This window comes from Nyctereutes procyonoides, unplaced genomic scaffold (genome assembly GCF_905146905.1).
Source record: "Nyctereutes procyonoides isolate TBG_1078 unplaced genomic scaffold, NYPRO_anot_genome, whole genome shotgun sequence".
In the NCBI taxonomy this organism is placed as follows: Eukaryota; Metazoa; Chordata; class Mammalia; order Carnivora; family Canidae; genus Nyctereutes; species Nyctereutes procyonoides.
The window spans coordinates 56115109-56136653 of NW_026575142.1; the positions used below are offsets into that span (position 1 = coordinate 56115109).

The 21545-nt window shown below is 39.4% G+C and overlaps 1 protein-coding gene across 3 annotated transcripts in view; it reads right to left on the reverse strand.

Moving 5' to 3' along the window:
- ATP13A4 (ATPase 13A4) overlaps positions 1–21545 on the reverse strand; it is a 109041-nt gene that overhangs the window by 74132 nt on the left and 13364 nt on the right. For all 3 annotated transcript variants that reach the window (XM_055307850.1, XM_055307851.1, XM_055307852.1), the window contains exon 2: positions 4855–5028. In XM_055307850.1, the coding sequence (XP_055163825.1) occupies positions 4855–5028 (174 nt within the window). The remainder of the gene's footprint in view (positions 1–4854; positions 5029–21545) is intronic.

A 21545-nucleotide genomic window follows, 5' to 3' on the forward strand; every position in this document is an offset into this window, starting at 1 on the left:
AGATGCTCAACATCACTCATCATCTGGGAATGCAAATCATAACTATAATGAGATATCACTTCACACATATCAGAATGGCTAAAATCAAAAACATAAGAAACAAGTGTTAGTGAGAATGTGGAGAAAAAGGAACCTTCATACACTGTTGGTGGGAATGCAAACTGGCACAGCCACTGAAGAAAACAGTATAGAGGTTCCTCAAAAATTTAAAATAAAACCACTCTATGATCCAGTAATTGGACTACTGAATACTTACCAGAAAATACAAAAACACAAATTTGAAAGGATATATGTACCTCTATGTTTATTGAAGCTTTATTTACAATTGCCAAACTATGGAAGCAGCCCAAGGGTCCATTGATAAATGAATGGATAAGGAAGATGGGACACACACACACACACACACACACACATGCATTAGAATATTATTCAGTCACAAAAAAGAATGAAATACACTATAGTTACTGTTTTCAAAAACCCTATAATCTAATAAAAGAAAAAAAACTATAAAAAAGGAATGAAGCATAGTGGGAAAAAACTCTAGATTTAGAGCGTCAGAAGACAGGTGCAAGTTCTTTGTCTACACTATTTCCTTTTCCTGGACCGTTTCCCATGTGCTCCTTCCCACCAGCCATCATCACCTTTTGACCCATCATTCTTTAGCTCAAGAAAGACTTTCTTGACTTAGTCAAAGCCCTATTTTACAATCCTACCATAACCATGAACCTTTCCTAAGTAGCACTTATAGCAGTTGGATGTTCACATTTATTTGTGTAGTGATCTAATGAACTTCATGAGGTCAAGAACCCTGATTTGGGGGGATCCCTGGGTGGCTCAGAGGTTTAGCGCCTGCCTATGGCCCAGGGCGCGATCCTGGAGACCCTGGATCGAGTCCCACATCGGGCTCCCGGCATGGAGCCTGCTTCTCCCTCCTCCTGTGTCTCTGCCTCTCTCTCTCTCTATGTCTATCATAAATAAATAAGTAAATAAATAAATAAATAAATCTTAAAAAAAAAAGAACCCTGATTTTACTACTGTTATACTCTACCCCCTGCCCATGAGCTACCACTATGGCTGGCACACAACCTGTGCTTATCAATTTATGAAGGTGGGGGGAAGAGGGAAAGAGGGAGAAAGAAAGAGGAAGAGGAAAAGCCTGGGTGACATTTACTAGGTTTACTAGACTGCAAAGATATAATCTGTATCCTCATCTGTAAAATAGAGACAGGTGATAATGCCCTTTTTCCAGGGTTGTTATGAGAATTATATGAAATAGTCAATGAGATGCTGTTTTATAAAATATGAAATGAACAGCATTTTAATACAAGGCGGATTGCAAAAAGCATTATAGTAGTCAGGAGTGAAAATACGGAGCCAAAAGAGAATGAAGGAAGGTAATTAATTCCCCCAAAATTGAGTCAGAGAATGGATCATCAATGGAGAAGGAGGTAGATGGCTGAAGGATGAGTAGGCTTTCATAAATAGAAGTAGAACACCTACTTTCTATATTCACTCTATAGAAAATGTGTATGTGCGAATACGTGTGTGTGAGTGCACGCGCATACATGTATGAGCTGATTCCTCACCAGAATATCATTCTACTGGACAGAGATTTCCATCTGTTTTGGTTACAGCTATATTCCCAGCACCTATAACAATGTCTGGTATGTGATTGGTGCTCAGGAAGTATTAAATGAATGAATAAATAACTGAATGAATGAAGAAGACAAAGAATAGCAGAAGAAATGCTGTGAGTAAAAGCACAGACAAAAACTCTCTGGCTCCCTTAGGAAATGGTGTTGATGTGAGGCACCTGGGGCTTAGAGAGACCAGGCTGCAGAGGAGAAGGGAGAGATAAGTCAGAAATCCAGACACGTGAATACAAACCCCGGTGGCTGAAGAGCATCCAGGGGAGCTAGTGGACTCTGGATGCCATCTGCATGGCTGATTTGCAGAATTTCTGAGTTTTTAACCTAAAGCCCCAAGCATTGACACCTTTAGGTGAAACTGAGGGGAAATGCTCCCCACGGAAACACTGAAATGAAACACCCTGACTCAGCCTACTAACCAATCCTCTCACCCTCCTCTGCACATCACGGGTCTTTGACAACATGACATATGACAGGGAAGGGAAAAAAAAAAACGCATCTGTAATTATAATAAAGATGAAAACTATGGAAATCATCAGGAGCATCTGAATTCAAAACACCAATGAATGTAAATCATGTAATTTGCATAGAAATGTGGCCACCCTACAGATATCAGTTAAAATTCAAAAGTAGATGAATAATGAATAAAATGCCACTTTTAAAATTATAAAATAGAAGTGTAGTTACTCTTATATTTTGGAAAAATCCCACTCTTAGAAGTGCTTAATAAGAGATGGGGAACTGAAAATAAACGGAGTGCTAAAGACTTTTAGTTAGTACATCATGGCACCCCCCCCCTTTTTAATGTTAAGAAATGACTACCTAATCAGTATCTGCGATAATGATCCATAATCTTACCAGTGTGAGATTGATGATAAATACCAAGTACTGATTTTTTAATAACATGAAAAATAGATATACAACACATTTTCAGGTAAGAGTCTTTTTAGCCTTAATGGGAAATTCTTATAGTCCAGCTATTATAATACAATTCAAATAAAAAATTTTAAGGTGTCATTTAATGCAAATAACCTAGCCTCAGATTTTTAAGCTATTGGTGCCCAAAGCTTATTTCTATCTAAGGTTCATATAGTAAGAATGTTTGATATAATTGAGTTCTTGTCTAATTACATAAAGACTAATTTAGAACCTCATTTATTTGGAGAGTCTCTGGCATAGCAAATCCATTTAAAATGACACATAAGAGGAGGTAATTAAAAATTAAAGTTGAAATCAAGATGAAAAAGGAAAGATTGAGGATGGTTTAGACTGCTCTGATTAGTTGTGGAGGGCAGTCAAATGGGAGCGGGGCTTAATCGGCTTTGAAGGAGACAAAGAAAGAGGAGGAGGATGGAACACAGTACCCTAAGGCACCAGTCTTCTTAAAATGTTTCCAATATGTATCTGGTTGCAAAGCTGACCACATGCAGCCAGGAGAGATGATTGTTTGAGCATGGATGATGAATGAGTACTGGGGATTCACAGGCACTGGACCTCTTCCCTAGGTCTCCCATCCTGGAAGGAATGCTCCTGACTAAAAACGGGAGGACACAGTATCCAGACAATCAAACAATTATATGTGGTACATTTAGTCTATAGCAGGTTCTTTTGTATAACAGCCTCTTTTATATAGCAAGTTCTCTGAGCTGCTTCAGCAATAATACACACACACACACACACACACACACTCAAAATGGTCTTTGATCATGTATTTTACAGTTTGCAAAGGGCTTTCATATACATAACCTCACTTCATCCTCACATCAATGCAAGCAAGAATGAGTGCTTTTTCTAGCCTATTTTCCAAATGGAGTCCTGAAAGGTTGGGTAACACTCCTGAGGTGTAACATACTTGGGGTGCTAGGACTAGAAGTCAAACCTCTTGACTCTGAATCCCAAACTGCACATTCATTCCCTGTTGGTGACAACTTGTTTATTTCTCTTACTGGATGTTTCTTTCTCTTTTCTCCCTCTTCACTTTCCCTTTATCCACTACCCTCCAGTTTTCTCACTTTCCTCCCTTCCCTTGCCATTTTCTTGCTCATTTCTTCCTATTCCGATTTGTGCCTTGACTCTGCCAGCAATCTCAAAGAGTACAATTTGGCCAGCCAGCCATTCTCAGATCCAAAGAGTCTGGTGGTACACTCTGAAAGGGCAGAAAAGCTTTTCTGTTCCTGAAGTTATTTCTGCTGCAGCAAGAGCGTTGCCCCCTGAGAACAATAGTAGAACTTGGAAGGAGGTTCCGCCAGGGTCATTGTTATAAGACTGTTGCTTACATCTCCTCTTGCTGTATTAAATAGTGTGTTTATTTAGAGACATTACTATATATAAAAATAAGCTAAGAGCCCAGCAGAGGTTGATTTATCAAAATGTGGTTGTCATTCTGGGTCATTTGGGCTGATGTGTTGTTAGTCAGCCAGAGAAGTTTCTTTTTGTAAGACTGTACTTTGACTTCCATTAATAGGAATATGCACCTCAGCCTGTCAGCCACCACATATTATGGAATCCCTACAGCACAGCACACAGGAACTAGGGATTAGCAAGTGAGAAATAATTCCTTCCCTTGTGGAGCTGACAGTCCAGCATAAATATGAATGACAGACGTTGCTTAAGTGTAAAGAATGTTAGGAGGTAGTGTTAGCTGAGCAAATTCATGGAAACTCACCCAACACCTGTACCTTGTATTAGCAGAGAGAGACAATGAGCTCAGAAAAAGGTGGCTGCTTTTTTTAACTTTATCTGCAGGATGCAACACACTCCCTCAAAGACCATGGCTCTCTCAAATTGACAGAAGACCACATCCTCCTCAGAGGGGTACTCCCCATCTCCTTCCTACCTCTCCCAATCTCTTCCTGCAGAGTTGCTCCAGGGGAAATGGGGTAGGTGTGATACATCAGGACATGAGGGGAAGCATCCATGCAAATTTTGTAGCTAGTAGCCTGACTTAACTATTTCACATTACCCATTACTTTTAGCTACTCCTATTGTTATTTCAGCCCTAATATCCATAAGACTCACAAGTTTAAAAGGAATACCCAGTGAAGTAGGTCTTCTTCTGAAATACTATCATAGAGAAATTATTGAGTTCTTGGTAAATAAATGCAAGGCTGTGATGGAACTTGCCAGGTGCACATCTCCCACTGCCATCCTGTAATGAGATGTCCAGGAAAAAGGGCCACCAGGTAAAAGCCAGGCACACACTTACTGTTGTCTTCAGTAACACGACGTCTGCCTCTTGCAAGGAACACGGCACACAATTGGCCCACACGTGCCAAGCGGGTCTCCAGTAAAACACCAAAGGGAGGATCCCAAAGGAGAAGATGGATCCAGCAAGACAGAGAGTTTTCCGGCAGCCTTGAGTCCGGTAGCCAAATATCTCCTGGGGAAGAACCAAAATGACCGCAAATATTGGTTAAGCACAATAAAGAGCATTTGAACCAACTGGGATTCGGGTGATAAAACTGGGGATAGAGATTGAAGAAGTTGAGGAGAGACTGAGAAGGGGGAGAAGGATCCCTGACAAAGTACCATATGATCTCAGGCCTCTGAGACATTGCAATCAAACTGGGAAATTCAGTAAAAATTAAATGAGTCACTATGTACAAGTGCTACACATGTGTTTATCACAGCTGCTGCTCACGCTGCTGGTGCTGTTACTTCTACTATCATCTAGCCGTTTTCCCAGAAGTAGACTTGAAATTCTACCCTTTGGTTTAATGGCACTTTTTAGATCTAAGAATTCCTTGTGTCAATAGTTCAGCTCCTGCTAGGATTGCCTGTTAGAATAACAAGGGACCTGGAACATGCAACTTTAAATCAGCCACATTCTCTGTCTCACCAGATAAAGATTACATTACCAGAAGTGTTTCTGTGATCCTTTGCTGAAGGCTGCTTTAATGTCGAATTTTGGGGAATCTTCCTCTTATTAGCAACGCATGCAGGTGTTGACTGTCTGCCTCAGGTATCGTTCACATTTGGCATGACTTTGATTAAATGTTCACACTAACTCATAAATATAAACTCATGGCCAATTTTGCCAACTAGGATGTCTTTCTTTACATGAATCCTCTTTTGTTCTAAATTCAAGTTCTTGTTCTCCAGCTGCCAAGTCTGGAATGGTTCAGCTCCCTCATCATTCCTGAATCAATGCTTTGTTGATCTTACACTGAGCAGGAACTCAATCCTAAATCCCATACTTGCTCTGAGTCTACCCTATCATCTTTTCCCATGTGCTTTTTTTTTTTTAGTGTTCCTACACTTGGGAATAGGTCAACTTCTGCTCCACAGCCTAGACATTGTATCATTTTTTGAATGTTGTATTTAAAAGTTTCTTTATATTGTCCATCAGTTGAGCCACCCATGTAATATGTCAGAATTATGCCAATTCTAGAAGCACAAATCTCCCTGTTACCATGTATTATTTTATGGGCTATCCAATAAGAGCTCTCTATAGTTTCTAAATTGTCTTCATGTTCATTATCAAAACAATATGAGCATGAATTATCTTCATTTTCCAGCTAAGAAAACTGAAATTTAAAGTTATTATATGTAAAAAAAGTAAATAAGAAAATATAGTTATTATATGTAATAGATATGATTAGCAAGTATTATTGGTAACAATGATAGCAGCTAACATTTATTGAGCACTCAAAGCCCTTCTCCAAGCACTTCTCACTTAGTTGAAAGAGATTACATGTGTTTCTAAAGCATAAAGCTCATGAGTAAGTCAAAACTGGACCTCCAATATAGACCTCTTCAGCACAGGGAAGATAATTTGAGCTGGTCATTTCCATTCTAAGGCTCTTCTTCATTCTGTCTCAGATTTCAGTTCAATTTAACAAACAATTTCTAAACGTCCACCAAACAGCAGACATGTGCTAGACACAGAGATGAATGAGACAATGCCTCCAGCCTCAAGGCACTCATTACTTTAATGGAAAGAGAGACACACAAACAGATAAGAACAAACAAGGTTAGAGCAATAAAAGGGTTAGATAGAGGAATGACTATATAAATTGTCATCTAAATTGGGTACTATTAATAAAAACACTGGTACAGCAGGAGACCAGAAGTACCACAGTCAGGCCAGGTGAATATCCCCTAGTTAGACCAGAGTATTGCATTCATAGCTTGCCTGTTCTCAGTTCTGTGAACGCTACATCAGTTAGTAGCTCATCCCTCAAAATGCAGAGGGAGTCATCTTTGCTACTCTGCACTCTGCCCACCCTTACTTCCTACAAAAAGTAGTCCATCAGCCAAAAAAAAAAAAAAAGAGAGAGAGAGAGAGAGAGAGAGAATATTGAGAAAATTTCAGAAGAATATCACACTCATGGCAGTCTACATGCATTATGAAATAGCACACTATCCCTTTCCTTATCTTTTCTGCTACCCACAGATTCCCCCATTCCCCCTTTCCCTGGAGATCTAGGTCCTTTGCATTCCTGAGGGTTTAAACTTTGGCTGCTGGGTGTCCAGGTCTTCTCCTCTGCAGATCCCTATACTCAAGATGTCACACTTAGGCTTTCCAAAGAAATGGTTTCAACTACCTCAGCCAACAGAACCCCTTAAGAGTCTATAGACCCTATACCCAGATACACACAGATGCATACAAGTAAATTTCTCCATACTTAGGGAGTTTCCACAGTCTAGGTAAGACCCTGCCCTAGAAAGTTCACAAGGCTGAATCAAATCTGATTCACAAGCCCTTATACCTAGGGCCTGACACTGGGTGAGTATTTGTGTGAAGACAATGCTTTTGGAAATGCACATGAGAGAGTGATGAGAGTAGGACATTGACTCCAGGAAGCTTTAAGGGTAATGTCATCACCTCAGGCCTCACCAAGTCCTAAGAGTGGCTCTCAGCCTTCTAGACTCAGAGATTGTTGGAAAAACACCTCTGGCAGAGAAGATTAATGCTCACCTGGTCCAAGAAACTGGTTGAAATGAGAGAATGATATGCATGTAACCTTCACAAGACAAGATGAATACATGGGTAGGTATTAAAAGTTTGTTCTCTTCCCAACAGCACCATCTCCAGGAGTGATTGTCCTGCCAGTGGAGCCAAATGCAAGCATAGTGCTTAAAATGGGCTCTGGACTCTTCTCTGACCATCTCCCACCCTAACTGACATGCCTGCTAATTCATTCAATCAAATTACAGTCAAATCCCATTAGCGTGGGAACCATTTATTCTCTTTAAGACAATTTTGCATTTCTTTCCTGGTTTCATTAAATATTTGAAAATTTAAGTGATTTTTAAAAACAGTTTATCTCCCTTAAGATAATCTTATTTAAATAGTGAAAGGGAATAAAGGAGAAAGGAGAAAAAATAAGTGGGAAATATCAGAAAGGGAGACAGAACATGGAAGACTCCTAACTCTGGGAAACGAACTAGGGGTGGTGGAAGGGGAGGACGGCGGGGGTGGGGGTGACTGGGTGGCGGGCACTGAGGTGGGCACTTGACGGGATGAGCACTGGGTGTTATTCTGTATGTTGGCAAGTTGAACACCAATAAAAAATAAATTTATTATTGAAAAAAGAAAGATGAATGGATAAAAAAGATGTGGTCTATGTATACAATGGAATATTACTCAGCCATTAGAAACGACAAATACCCACCATTTGCTTTGACGTGGATGGAACTGGAGGGCATTATGCTGAGTGAAATAAGTCAATCGGAGAAGGACAAACGTTATATGGTCTCATTCATTTGGGAAATATAAAAAATAGTGAAAGGGAATAAAGGGGAAAGGAGAAAAAATGAGTGAGAAATATCAGAAAGGGAGACAGAACATGAGAGACTTCTAACTCTGGGAAATGAACAAGGGGTGGTAGAAAGGGAGGTGGGCGGGGGTTGGGGGTGACTGGGTGATGAGCACTGAGGGGGGCACTTGATGGGATGAGCACTGGGTGTTATTCTATATGTTGGCAAATTGAACACCAATAAAAAATAAATTTAAAAAACAAAGTTTAAAAAAAAGATAATCTTATTTACCTTATTCCCAAATTTTGGATGTGAAGGGACTATTTCACTGTACTAATTTGTTCTGAATGAATGCGATTTCTATCAATTTCTATCAACTGCTTATCCTCACCACAAACCCTACTCCAATTTCTACCTCAGTAGCTTCTTGTTTGATACTTTGTAACTTCGAAGGATGATTTTCCAAGGGACCCCTAAGTTTAGTTGACTTCTAGATCGAAGGGAGATATTCTCAATCTGAATGACCTATTCCGGAAATCTTGAACTGGATGCTCAAAAGAATGGCCTGCAGATAGGTTTCTTGTTGGCCTGGTCAGCATTTCTTAAAACTTTATATTGGTCCTCCAGTTACTTTCACATAAAAATTCTGATTTCTGGCTTTTCTTTAAAATAAATCAGAAATCGTGACAGCACAGTACCCACATTCTTATACTGGAAGAATCAGCTGGAAAGCACCAAATAACCCAGGACCTATCCCAACACCATCCAGTGAGATAGAGAATAAGGCCCTACAGTACAGTCATACAATGGGATCTTACACAGCAGTTCAGGCAAATCAGCTTCAGCAACACTCCACAACGTGGATGACTCTTAGTGACACACTAGTAAGTGATAAAAATCAGTTCAAACAATTACATCAGCATGCAAGCATTTTTACAAAGTTGAAAGCAATGAAAAATAAAATATATTTTTGGGATAGAGTTAAATAAAAGAAAGCTACGTTGGAAGGAAAACAAGGAATTGACAAAGACATGATACAGGACAGTGGTTACCTCCACTGAGGCAAGGCAGGGCCACATTGTCAAATGCAAACTATTGTCAAGGTCCTAGCTTTTGTTGGGGGTGGAGGAATCATCACGTTATTATAAAGAACCAATTAAAGAGCTAACTGAATTAATGCAATGCAGCATTGACAAGTAATGAGAGTGTCATGAACCAAGGATTATGGGTGATCTAATTGTGAGCACCAGAGGTTTTAAGGAAAAAAGGAAGAAAGAATCATTCAGAGTAAGAGATGCCCCCTTTAAATGAGCAGTTGCTCCTCTATTTCTCATGTTTCCTGCCATACTTTCTCCTTTCCTCAACACTAAGGCCATATGCCAGATTCCTTTCTCATCTCATACTGGGCCTGCTCATAAGATTACAAGCCTCATTCTGTACACCAGTGGTTCTCAATCAGGAGTGATCCTGCTACCAGGGGACATTTGGCAATAGCTAGAGACATTTTAAATGACTTTCAACTGGGTGAGAGGTGATACTGACATAGCTTCTAGGTGGAGGCCAGGAATGCTATGAAATAACCCCCCATCCATGGCAGTCAAACATCCTGTAGTGCAGAGGACAACTGCCCCTCAACCTCCACAACAAAACCTTCTCTGGCCCCAAATAATGCTGAGGTTAAGAAACCTGAGTAGGTATTGAGTTTCTCCCACCTAATCTACACAGGTCTCTAGGTCCTAGTGCCTAAGATGTTCTTCTCAGCACTCAGAGGAGAACTAGAGAATTTTAATACTGAAATCTATAGTAAAAAAAAGAATTTGCACTTTATGTTACGTGCCCACTAAGGTCAATAATGGGTGCAACAGCTCATTTTGCAGATGAGGAAAACTGAGTTGCAAAGAGAGAAAGCAAATTGCCCTTGTGGTCTGTCTATCTCTGCCTGTGTGCATCTGTCTCTTTCGCCAAACTGAATCACTTCCCACCACCTGGTTCTGCCCTGGCCACGCCAACCACAGGCACAGAGTCCTTTCTTCCCTCAGGGTCTTGCCATGTCTGGCTATCTCTCGTCTTTGGCAGCCTCCTTTAAGTGTGTGCTTCTCAGAGAGGACTTAGCCAATCTCCTATATAATGATAAGACCCTGATCTCACCCACCCTTTATACTCACCCTTTATGACTTTTTAAAAATCATTTTCACAATTTGTACTTAGTATTTTTTGCTTGCTATTCTAGCTCCCTCCTTTCTACCCTCCACAGGACTTTAAGTTCTATCAGTTGAGGATCCTTTCAAGTTTGTTTCCTCTAATACAGTTTACCCAGCACCTGGCACATTATCTGTATATGTGTTGAGTGGATGGATAAGTAGGTTAGTGACAGGAAGGAAGGAAAGAAGGAAGGAAGGAAGGAAGGAAGGAAGGAAGGAAGGAAGGAAGGAAAAAAGGAGAGAAGAGCAAGAAGGAAAAAAGGAAAGAAGGTTGATTGGTCTGTAAGTTCTATCAGTTTAAGATCCTTTCAAGTTTATTTCCTCTAATACAGTTTACCCAGCACCTGGCACATTATCTGCATATGTGTTGAATGGATGAATAAGTAGGTTAGTGACTATATGGAAGGAAGAAAGGGAGGAAGGAAGGGAGGGAGGAAGGAAAAAAGGAGAGAAGAGCAAGAAGGAAAAAAGAAGAATGAACCCTTACTCTTCTTGTTCCTAGCCCTAGTTTAACTGTATCCATCTCTCAGATTCTCTAAAAATTAAATCATTCTACTGATCTGGGGAAAAGGAAACATAAACAATCTCAAGACTATTCTGCCTTTGGTCATTAGGAAATGTATTTGCATTACACTCAAGTTAATCTTTAGGACTAGGTTTCTTAAACAAGTGCTTTCATTTTCATTTTCTTCCTCTTTATTGTCTTCTCTGGGAGTTGAAAAGATGCTAAAGGTAAGACTGAGTCTCACAAACTCCTTCCTTCAACAGAGGTGTAACAAGGGCTTGGGCGGCAAGGAACAAACTGATTTGGACATCTTTTCCTCAAGCTCCTGCTCTGGACCAAAAGGTGTGTTCACAATTGCCTGTCAGTAAGTTATACTAATTTCTCAGTCTTGGAAATTTCTTTACAAAAAAACCCAAAACTATTTTAGAAATAGATAAAGAAAATACCACTACTCCAACCAAAAAAAAAAAAAAAAGACAAATTTGGAAATAGATAAAGAAATATATCACTACTTAACAGCTGAGTTAAGTTTTTCCATTCCATTTTCCATTAACAGTGTTGACCTCAGGGACACCTGGCTGGGTCAGCGGTTGGAGCATCTGCCTTTGGCTCAGAGTGTGGTCCCGGGGTCCTGGGATCAAGTCCTGTATCAGGCTTTATATGGGGAGCTGCTTCTCTCTCTGCCTGTGTCTCTGCCTCTCTCTGTGTGTCTCTCATGAATAGATAAATAGAATCTTAAAAACAAACAAACAACGTTAACATCCATTGACTTGTGGCAAGGGTGTGCCTTGAGGGAATCCTTAGGAGTCTAGTGACCTGGGTACCATTCACTATCCCCTGATAGGTAAATGAAATGCCCCTTAATTTCATTCCCAGCTCTGGATTCTCACTTGTCTCTCATTCCTAGTTTAGGAATGTCATCTCCTGGCCATTGACTCCTGGTTCTCTTGCTAAAGTCTTACCTCACACAATTACTATTGGAAACAGTGGAACAACACTGGTGTTGTGTCAGGCCCCGGACGTGAGGAACTCATCATAAAAATGTTTACGTGCTACCTCTCAGAACAAAGTCTTCAGGTGTCTTTCCTTAAGTTCAACTCGAATTGCCCACTGTGCCTAAAGCCAGAGGTAAAGTAGGTCTGCTAGAGATTCTCCAGGAGTATTGTTCATTGAAGTGGACTTGGGGAAGATTGGAATTTCAACAGTCGGGAAAGAAGGGTAGGAGAAAAGGCACTCAAAGTGAAGGGACTAGCCCAGAGCAAAGAAAAAGAGTCTGAAACATGGAGGTGTATTTCAGGACAAAATGTCAGTTTAAGGTATAATAAGGTCATTATACTGTGCTGTTACAATTAACTGGGTCACATCAGGCCTGATAATGTACTTTGGGGTGGGACTAGGGATTCAGGGATGTGTCCTACTACTCCAGTGGCCTCTATAGCCAGTGGCCAAAAGTTGCTGAACCCTTAAAATCTATACCTCCACCTTTCTCCCTCCACACCCAACAAGTGAACTTCTCATGGCTTCCCTAAAACTGCTGTCCTCAGGTGAAATCAGGGGAAGAGGCCGCTGCCTACAGTCTTTTAGCTGGGCAGCGGTCTGATTATGGAAACAGGAAGAACAGATGTGTATGGGACTTTAGTGTCCTTTGACTAAGTGGCGTTTCTTCTCCACCCAGCGTTTCTTCTCCAGCCTGGGCTGTGGAAACTCCTCTTGGTCGCACCATTTGGCCGGCTGAAAAGCAAACTGTCCCGCCTGTCAGTGGCAGTCAGGGTGGAAATACTCTGCCCTGTGAATAATTGTCCATCTAGTTTGGCTGAAGCTCATGAAAAACCAGTTCATGTAAATGACTTCTATTATGTGCTTGTCACACTAAATATATATTTGTCCACATTATGATTTAATCCTCGCAACTCTATAAAGAAGTTAATACCAGCCATGGGCAAGAAATAAGGTTTAAAGAAGTCAAAGAATGTATCCTTAGTCATCCTGCTTGTAGATAACAGAGTCAGGTCCTTCTTACTTAAAACTGTTTTCTTCCCCACCCCAGTCTGCCTCTCCTGAAGGCATTCCATCCTCAGCTCTGACATTCTCACGTGGCAGAAGTCATGGGGGACAAGACTTGAACTCCTGCTAATTGCTCACATTTGAGTTAGTGGGGTTGCTGCCCAGACAAGTTCTTAGGTTTCCCCTTAAACAGGTTTTCACAAGCTCAAACCGCAGAGGGGGAGGAGATAGGCAAGAGAGACTCCACCTAGCAACCAGACGGTGGTGGTTTCTGCCAGCAACATCCTAATCTTCTGGTCTGGCGATCTTAGGCAAGAGGCATTTTCTAGGTTCTCGTGTGGTGCTGAAATTAAAGCTTCTCTTCTAATGATGTCTGAGTGACATAAGACAAAGCACAGACAGGTCAGTGTGTGGGACTACTGGCCTGTCTGGGCAGCCTACTCACTGAACATGATAGAGACTCAAGATCAGGCAGGGCATGGGAAAAGACCACACTTAAAGGCCAAGGGTTCAAGACTGGTTTTGGTCTACCATTTACTAATTTTATCGTCCGGAAGTCATTACCCCATCTAAAAGTTAAGAACACTAATGCCTCCCTCACAAAACTGTTATGACAATGAAATGGAATAACAGAAGTGGGCACATTATTCAAATATAGTTCAAATATAGGTTGTTGTCATTATGAGGGCAATTAGACTTAAGGTTAATTATTAAACCCTTAGGGACACCCTGACATATCTGGCCTTTCCTTATCATTGGGATCTCGGCTTCCTTGACCACATGGTCTCAGGAAGCCACCCAATCACTCTCTAGCACACCATCCTATGTCAAACCTGCATGAGCCCTTATCTCCATCTGATATTTTTGTTTATTTTTTTGTGATCTACTCCTAGCATGTAAGTTCCACAAGAGCAGTGCTTTGGTCTGTCTTGTTCTTTGCTGAATCCCTGGCACAGAACAGAACAGTTCTTGGTACATGATAGGCCCACAGATACTGTTTGAGTGCATCAATAGCTCTGGTTATATTGTTATTTCTTAGATTGAAATATTATTAGACTGGTAAACAGAGAGGTAGAAAATGGTAATCATTGGCTATTAGCACCTGATGAAGCATAGCAAATATCCAGCTAAACATCAGTTTTCAGGAAGAAAGCTGAGATTTAAAAAAAAAAAAGATTTATTTATTTATTTGTTTGTTTGTTTATTTACTTACTTACTTAGTTACTTATTTGAGAGAGAGTGAGAGAGAGAGAAGAATCTTCAGACTCCCTGCCCAGCATGGAGCCCAATGTGGGGCTGCATGAGATCATGACCTGAGCCGACACGAAGAATCAGACGCCTCACTAACTGAACTGCCAGACCCTCCAAAAAAATTCTTAAGAGAATTCCCAAATAAGGGCACATAGAGAGAGAGCATAGGAAAAGCAATGATATCCTCTCAAAGTCAGCCTTATACTCTTTGACAAAGAGAGAAATTTTCCCAACAATAAGTTATATCCCTAAGTATTATTTTTGTTTATCTCCCAGGTATTTGTTACTTTCCACAGGATTTTAGAAAATGAAAGAGGGAGAAGTATGCTGTCATGAACTCTAAGAGAGGGAACGATCAGAGATGACCTGATCCTGTATTTCTTTCACAATGTGAAACTCCCACACCTCCAATGAAGCAAACTCTACTTCCTGGGGAAGGCTGTTCCATTTTCAGACAACCCTACTAATAATTACACCATGTGCCAGACATTAGGCTAGGGCCCAGCAAGTGTACTCTGCACTCCCTCCCACTTAGTGCACACACACACACACACACACACACACACACACACCAAGCACTGCCCTTTCAACCATTTCCACCTGTTCAACCAACATAAAATTAATATAAATATATCAATTTCCATCACAAGTTTATGCCTAAACAAGGACCTGTGTAAATAAAAATCATTTTGAAAAGCACCATGTGACCAAGCTTTCTCATTGAGAAGGTTGGAAATCTGTTCCACATAGTGGCAGTGAGTTGAAAGCATGTACTAGAACAATGGTTACTACCTGTTTTTAGAGTGAAGAATCCTTTCTTAGCATTGCTGGTGAGAGATAAATTGTCAAGACCACCTTAAAAGCACTTTGCACAGTGAAGTTAAAGATATACACACACTGTGCGATTCAGTAGTTCTACTTGCAAGTATCTTCTCTACAGAAACTTGTGGACCTGCGTACCAAGAGATACAGACAAGAAAAATTCAAAGCTGGAAACAATCCAAGAGTCCATCGAAAATTGAACTGACTTTTTAGAAAGTATAGTCTTACCATGATATATTCTGTCACAATGCAAATAAATAAACTATAATTTTGTGCAGTAATATGGATACATCTCACCAATATAATAAGCAGAAGAAGCAAAACACAAAAGAATATAATCAGTGTGATTTCAATCACAGAGACCTCAAAAAATTATTATGGGATACAGACATAATTAGAAAAAATATTTTTAAAGGCAAGAAAATAATAATTATACAAGCCAGGTGAGAGGTTGCTTCTGTGTGGAGTCGGGGGCAGAGAGCAGAGCTGGGTCAAAATTAGGGCAGGCCCCAGGAGAACATCTGGAGTGCAAGCAGTGTTCTATCTTCTGACTCAGGCAGTGATCATATGGCTTTGAATTATTATTAAGTTAGCTGTATATATTTTTCCACACATTTATATGGCATTTCAAAAACTGCCACACACTTCCAAATGACGGTGTTCTACTTTTGCTTGTAAAGGCTATACCAATGCTCATTGGGCATGCATGGCCTTGGACTCACAGCAATAACTTTAACACTTATCAAGAGTCACAACCCACAGTTTTGCAATCACTGGTGTAGGGGAAAAATACTGGTTTGGAGATGGAATTTTAGTCTGAACCGTGGTCCTATGAAACAATCCCTTTCCTCTCTCTGGGACTCAGTTTCTCCATCTGTAAGAGAGGTGGTTAGATTATATGATCCCTTGAATCTCTCTAAATTTTGATACCTATAATTATTGTAACAATAAGAACTTCCCTAACACCAGCTGTGTGACAGCTTCGAGTCACCTCAGAGGTACCTACATCACAAATCCTTTCCACGGAGATACCTGCCTTCACTTCAAGGCTGCCCAAGTGACCTTCACTCAAACTTCAACATTCTTTTAAGGAAAGATAAAGGATGGTTATTGTTGCACCATTTGTGCAAATTGGTGCCAACAGACTGTGCAGACCACCTACTGGAGAACTATCAGACAGCCTTCTGGAAGAGGGAGTATGCTACATGCAGGAAGCCCCATGCTTGGCCCCGAGAATGGGAGTGACTGTGCCAAAGTGTGACTCCTTCACCACTGTGCCATATTCACTAACTTAGCATCAGAGTTCCCCCAGTGTGACAAAACAACTTGATTCATTTCCATAACTGGTATTCAGAATTGAGCACCTCCTTGGGAAAGGCTCCTCACTCTTCAGTAAAATGTCACCGTCAACCTGTGAATGCATGATTCTGGTTGTGGCTGATGGAAGGACTTCCTAATCTGCCAAAGAATTTCAAGCAAATGGATGGATGCAGCGAAAGGTGAAATTAGGATAGGTAATGGGGAAATGAGTAACTTGTTAAGAATGGAAAATTGAGAGAATAGTGGGGCAGAAGGGGAACCAAAATTTCTACCTTTTTCAAATATCCTGGGATACCGCCCTGTAAATGCTTTTTTACAGCATTTTACAGCATGCTTTTTCATTCACTGGCCTCCAGTTTTTTCCAGATCAGTGAGTTTTTATCTCAACTCATACCCAAATCATTTTCAAATTTCACAACATCCTATTAATGTCCCCTACAACTGTTTTTTCCAAACTGGTTAGGCATTATTCTATTTCTTAACCTGGACGATGGTTAATAAATGTTCACCTTATAATTACCCATTCTGTACAAAAGTATTTTTGCACTTTTAGATAGATAGAGAAGAATGTATTTTATAATAAAAGAGACGAAAAGTCACACAATCTTATACGGGCATCAGTGTAATTTTGCTGGTTCTTTTTTAATCAAGTTCTTTCCCTATTTTTTATAATAATGACCTTCTGAAAGGCCAGTCATTCTGTAAGAGTCCAAATACTAATAGCTACATTCCCACTAATTTCAAAGATAGCAAATAACCAATCATTGGCTGCTTTTATTTTAATGGGTATCTATATATTTTTAGAAATAATAACACTTGTCCCACAAGGGACAATGGTGAAAAAAGACCCAGACTTTTTGTTTATAAGGAACTTAATAACTTCACCATATCTATGTATATCAAATTATTGCATCATACACCTTAATTTTATACAATATTACACGTAATTATATCTCAAAAGAGCTGGGAAAAAATAAAGTCTATGAGCCAGAAAGAAACGAAAACTTAATCTTTGTTTTGCTATTTTGCATTCTAATAAAAATGTAGGTGTATTTTTTATTAAGATTTTATTCATTTATTCATGAGAGACACACAGAGAAAAAGAGAAGAGAGGCAGAGACACAGGCAGAGGAAGAAGCAGGCTCCATGCAGGGAGGGGTCTCGATCCCAGGTCTCCAGGATCAGGCCCTGGGCTGAAGGCGGTGCTAAACCACTGAGCCACTGGGGCTGCCCAATTTAGATGTATTTTTAATCAATGTAAGTTTAACCCTAAACTCAACAGAAGAAGAAATTTCCTCAGCACAGTGCTTCCACATCTTTTCCATATAATGGTACCCATAGTAAAATGACAATATTTGCACAGTGCAGATCAGATAAATAGATGAGGCTGCCTAAAACTAGAGGTGATCAATATCCCAATATTCCTCTAAGAACTTCTGTCATCCATCTCTAGCATCCCAGTGCTATTCATGGCACACCAGTTTGGTAGTCTTGCCCTATCATATATTTATAGCAAAACAATGCCTTTGTCTTTTCTTATTTTCCTCAGTCTAATCACACTCATATCAGGCAAAATTACACCTAAACTGAGTATATCCTATAACTACTTGCCATTCCTAGAAATATCTTATCTTACTCAACAATATATCTTTACTCAAGCGTTTTTTTTTGTTTTTGTTTTGCAAAATACCTGCCCCGACCTCATTGTTTCCTCTCCCCAACCCCCCACCAAAAATCCTAACAATCTTTAAAAACACTATTCATGTAAAATTTTCTCTGATGCCTCCTCAGTCAGAATTGATCATAAGTTTAAACTCACTAACCACACACTCTCTGCATTACCATGACCACTACTACGCATCCAGTTTTATGACACAGAAATCTAGGAATTCCCTTTAATATTCTTCTCCTTCTCCCTCAACATCTAATTAGCCCAAGGTCTATTGGTCATCTCCTAGATATTTCTTAGATCGGCCTCCTCTTCTCCATCCCTGATACTCCTGCCTTGTTAATTCAACCAGGGTTCACACTAGAATCACGGCAAGAACCATCTCATGTCCAGCTTCACTTCTCTCTACACTGTTGTCCACATTGCTACAGAGTTACTTTTCTGAAGCAGACATCTGATTTCACTTCCTTACTAGACTTACCAATCATCCCAGTTTGCCCAAGGCTGAAGGGTTTCTCAGGATGTGACCTTTGCTAATGCCCAGGAAGTCCAGGCAAAGCCAGTGTGGTTGGTTACCTACTTAAAACCCTTAAATCCCTCTAGAATGGCATGTGGAGTTCTTCCTAATCTTCCCATACTATCTCTTCAGCCTCAACTCTCTGTTCTTCCCGTCCCACTCCACCACACACACATACACCCTGCACATCAGCGTTGCCAAGCTACATTCAGTTCTCCGAATGGAATGTGCTTTGTTCCTTTACATCTCAGTACCTTTGCACATTGTGTCTCCTTGACTTAGTATGTCCTTCACCCTAACGGGGCTTGCTGGTAAACTCCTATTCATGCATCTAGATTCTTTTCAATTGGCACTTTTCCACTGAAGTCATCCAGGAATTGACTGTAGCTTCTTCTGTGCTCTCACAGAACTTTGCATATTCTGCTATTATAGCACTAGCCCACTGAAGTCTATCCTCCACTAGATATTGAGCTCTAGGGCTTTTCTTTGTATACATAATAGCTTTCACAGGGACTAACACATAGGTAGTGCTTAATAAACGAGGGAGGAAGGAATGGAGGGAGGGAGGAAGAATGGAACAAAGAGGATAGAAAATAAATGACCTGTAGACCAATTCTTCTTCAGGAACATAGAAGCAAAAATCTTCAACAAAATTTTAACAGATAGATTTCAGCAATATGGTAAAAGAATTATACACCATTACCAAGTAGTACTTATTCCTAAGATATGAAGCTACATTAACATTCAAAAATTAATCTGTGTAATCCACTATGTAAACAGACTAAAACTAATTTTTTTATTTTAAAAATAACATGATCATATCAATTGACACAGAAAAATGCTTTTGACAAAATTTCACACACATTCATGGTAAAAATTCTTAGGGAAATAGTAATGAAAACTAACTTCTTCAACTTGATAACAAGCATCTTTAAAAACATACAGGTAACACTATGTTTAATAAAAGGGCTAATCATGGTCATAAGATGCAAGATAAACACATAAAATAAATTAATTTTATTGCTATGACCTACTAATGAGATAAACAATTGTGAAAAAATTAGAATTAAGTGGAAACAAGTCTACCTGATTTCAAGAATTATTATATAATTCCCTAGTGTTATATAATTTCTTATACTTAGACCTATATAACTCTGCCCAATTGATTTTTGACAAATATGAAAAAGCAATCCAATGAGGAAAGAAATAGTCTTTTCAATAAATAGTGCTGGAGTGAGCAATTGGATAGCCACATTACAAACCCATTGCAAACCATGTATTCAATAAAGAACTTGTATCTAGTATACATAAAAAACTCTCAAAACTCAACAGTAAAATATCATACAATTCAATCAGATAATTGACAAAAGACATGAAAATACACATGGTAAATAAGCACACAAAAATATATTCAAAATAATTAGCTATTAAGAAAAGTTTAATTGAAACTACAATGTGATATTACTATATAGCTATATAGAGAATGGTTAGAGATAAATGGTCGTAATGGTTAAGATAAAAAATGGTGAAAAGAACAAGTGCTGGTAAGGATTTGGAAAACCAGGATCACTTACACATTGCTGGTAGGAATGTAAATAGTACAACCACATTGGAAAATAGTTTGGTAGTTTTTTAAAAAAACTAAACATATAAGTACCATGCAACCCAGCTATTGCTCTCCTGAGCATTTATCCCAGAAAAAATAAAAACCTATGTTCACATAAAACTCTATTTACAAATGTTTACAGCAATTTTATTCATAATAGCCAAATACTGGAAACAACCATGATGTCCTTCCATGGATAAATGGTTAAATAAATAAATGATTAAATATTCCATGAATGTAGTATCATGGAAAACTACTCAGCAGGAATGAGTTCAAGGAATGAACTATTGATACACACAACTTAGATCAATCTGCAGGGAATTATTTTGAGTAAAAGAAGTAAATCCCAAAGCTCACATACTGTATGATCTTATTATATAGCATTCTTGAAATGAGAAAATGATAGAAACAGAAAGCAGTAGCAGTTGTCAGGATTTAAGGAGTAGGGATGAATGGGAAAGAAATAGATGTGGCTATAAAAAGGCAAAAACAAAGGATATTTGTGATGATGGAAATGTTCTTTACTTTGACCTATCAGCATGAATTCCCTGCTTGTGATATTTTACTATAGTTTTGCAAGACATTACAATGGAGGAAAATGGGTAAAGCATACACAGAATCTTTGTGTATTATTTATTGCAACTGTATGTGAATCTATGATTATATTTATTTAAAAACAACTTTAAAATGAATGTGTTGGACTAAATTATCTTTGAGTAGTTTTCTCTATCTGAAATTCTATGATCTGGGGGGCTCTAAGGGTCCACTAGCTCTTGGTTATACAGGGTGTACTATTTCCAAAAAATGAAGATTCTTACACATCTGGACACCAATGTTCATGCTGGTAAGGAAGGGTCTAGGCAACCTCAAAATGAAGATAGCTATGTAATTACATCAGATAGATCCTACAGAGCTAGATCTATTTAGAAATGGAAAAAGGGGATGCCTGGATGGCTCAGTGGTTGAGCGTCTGCCTTCGGCTCAGGTCCTGATTCCGGGATCCGGGATTGAGTTCCGCATCTGGCTCCTTGTGGGGACCCTGCTTCTCCCTCTGCCTGTGTTTCTGTCTCTCTGTGTGTGTGTGTGTCTCTCATGAATAAATAAATAAAATCTTTAGAAAAAAAAAGAAATGAAAAAAACAGAGGCCAGGAAAGGGGAAACTCCTCACATAAAATGAATAGTTAATGGAAGAATCCAGATTAGAAAGAATGCAAGCTTTCAAACAGGGCCCTTTCCACCACAGCAGTTTGTAAATATCTACTGACCACATTGACAGCCAATTAAATCTTTAAACACCAC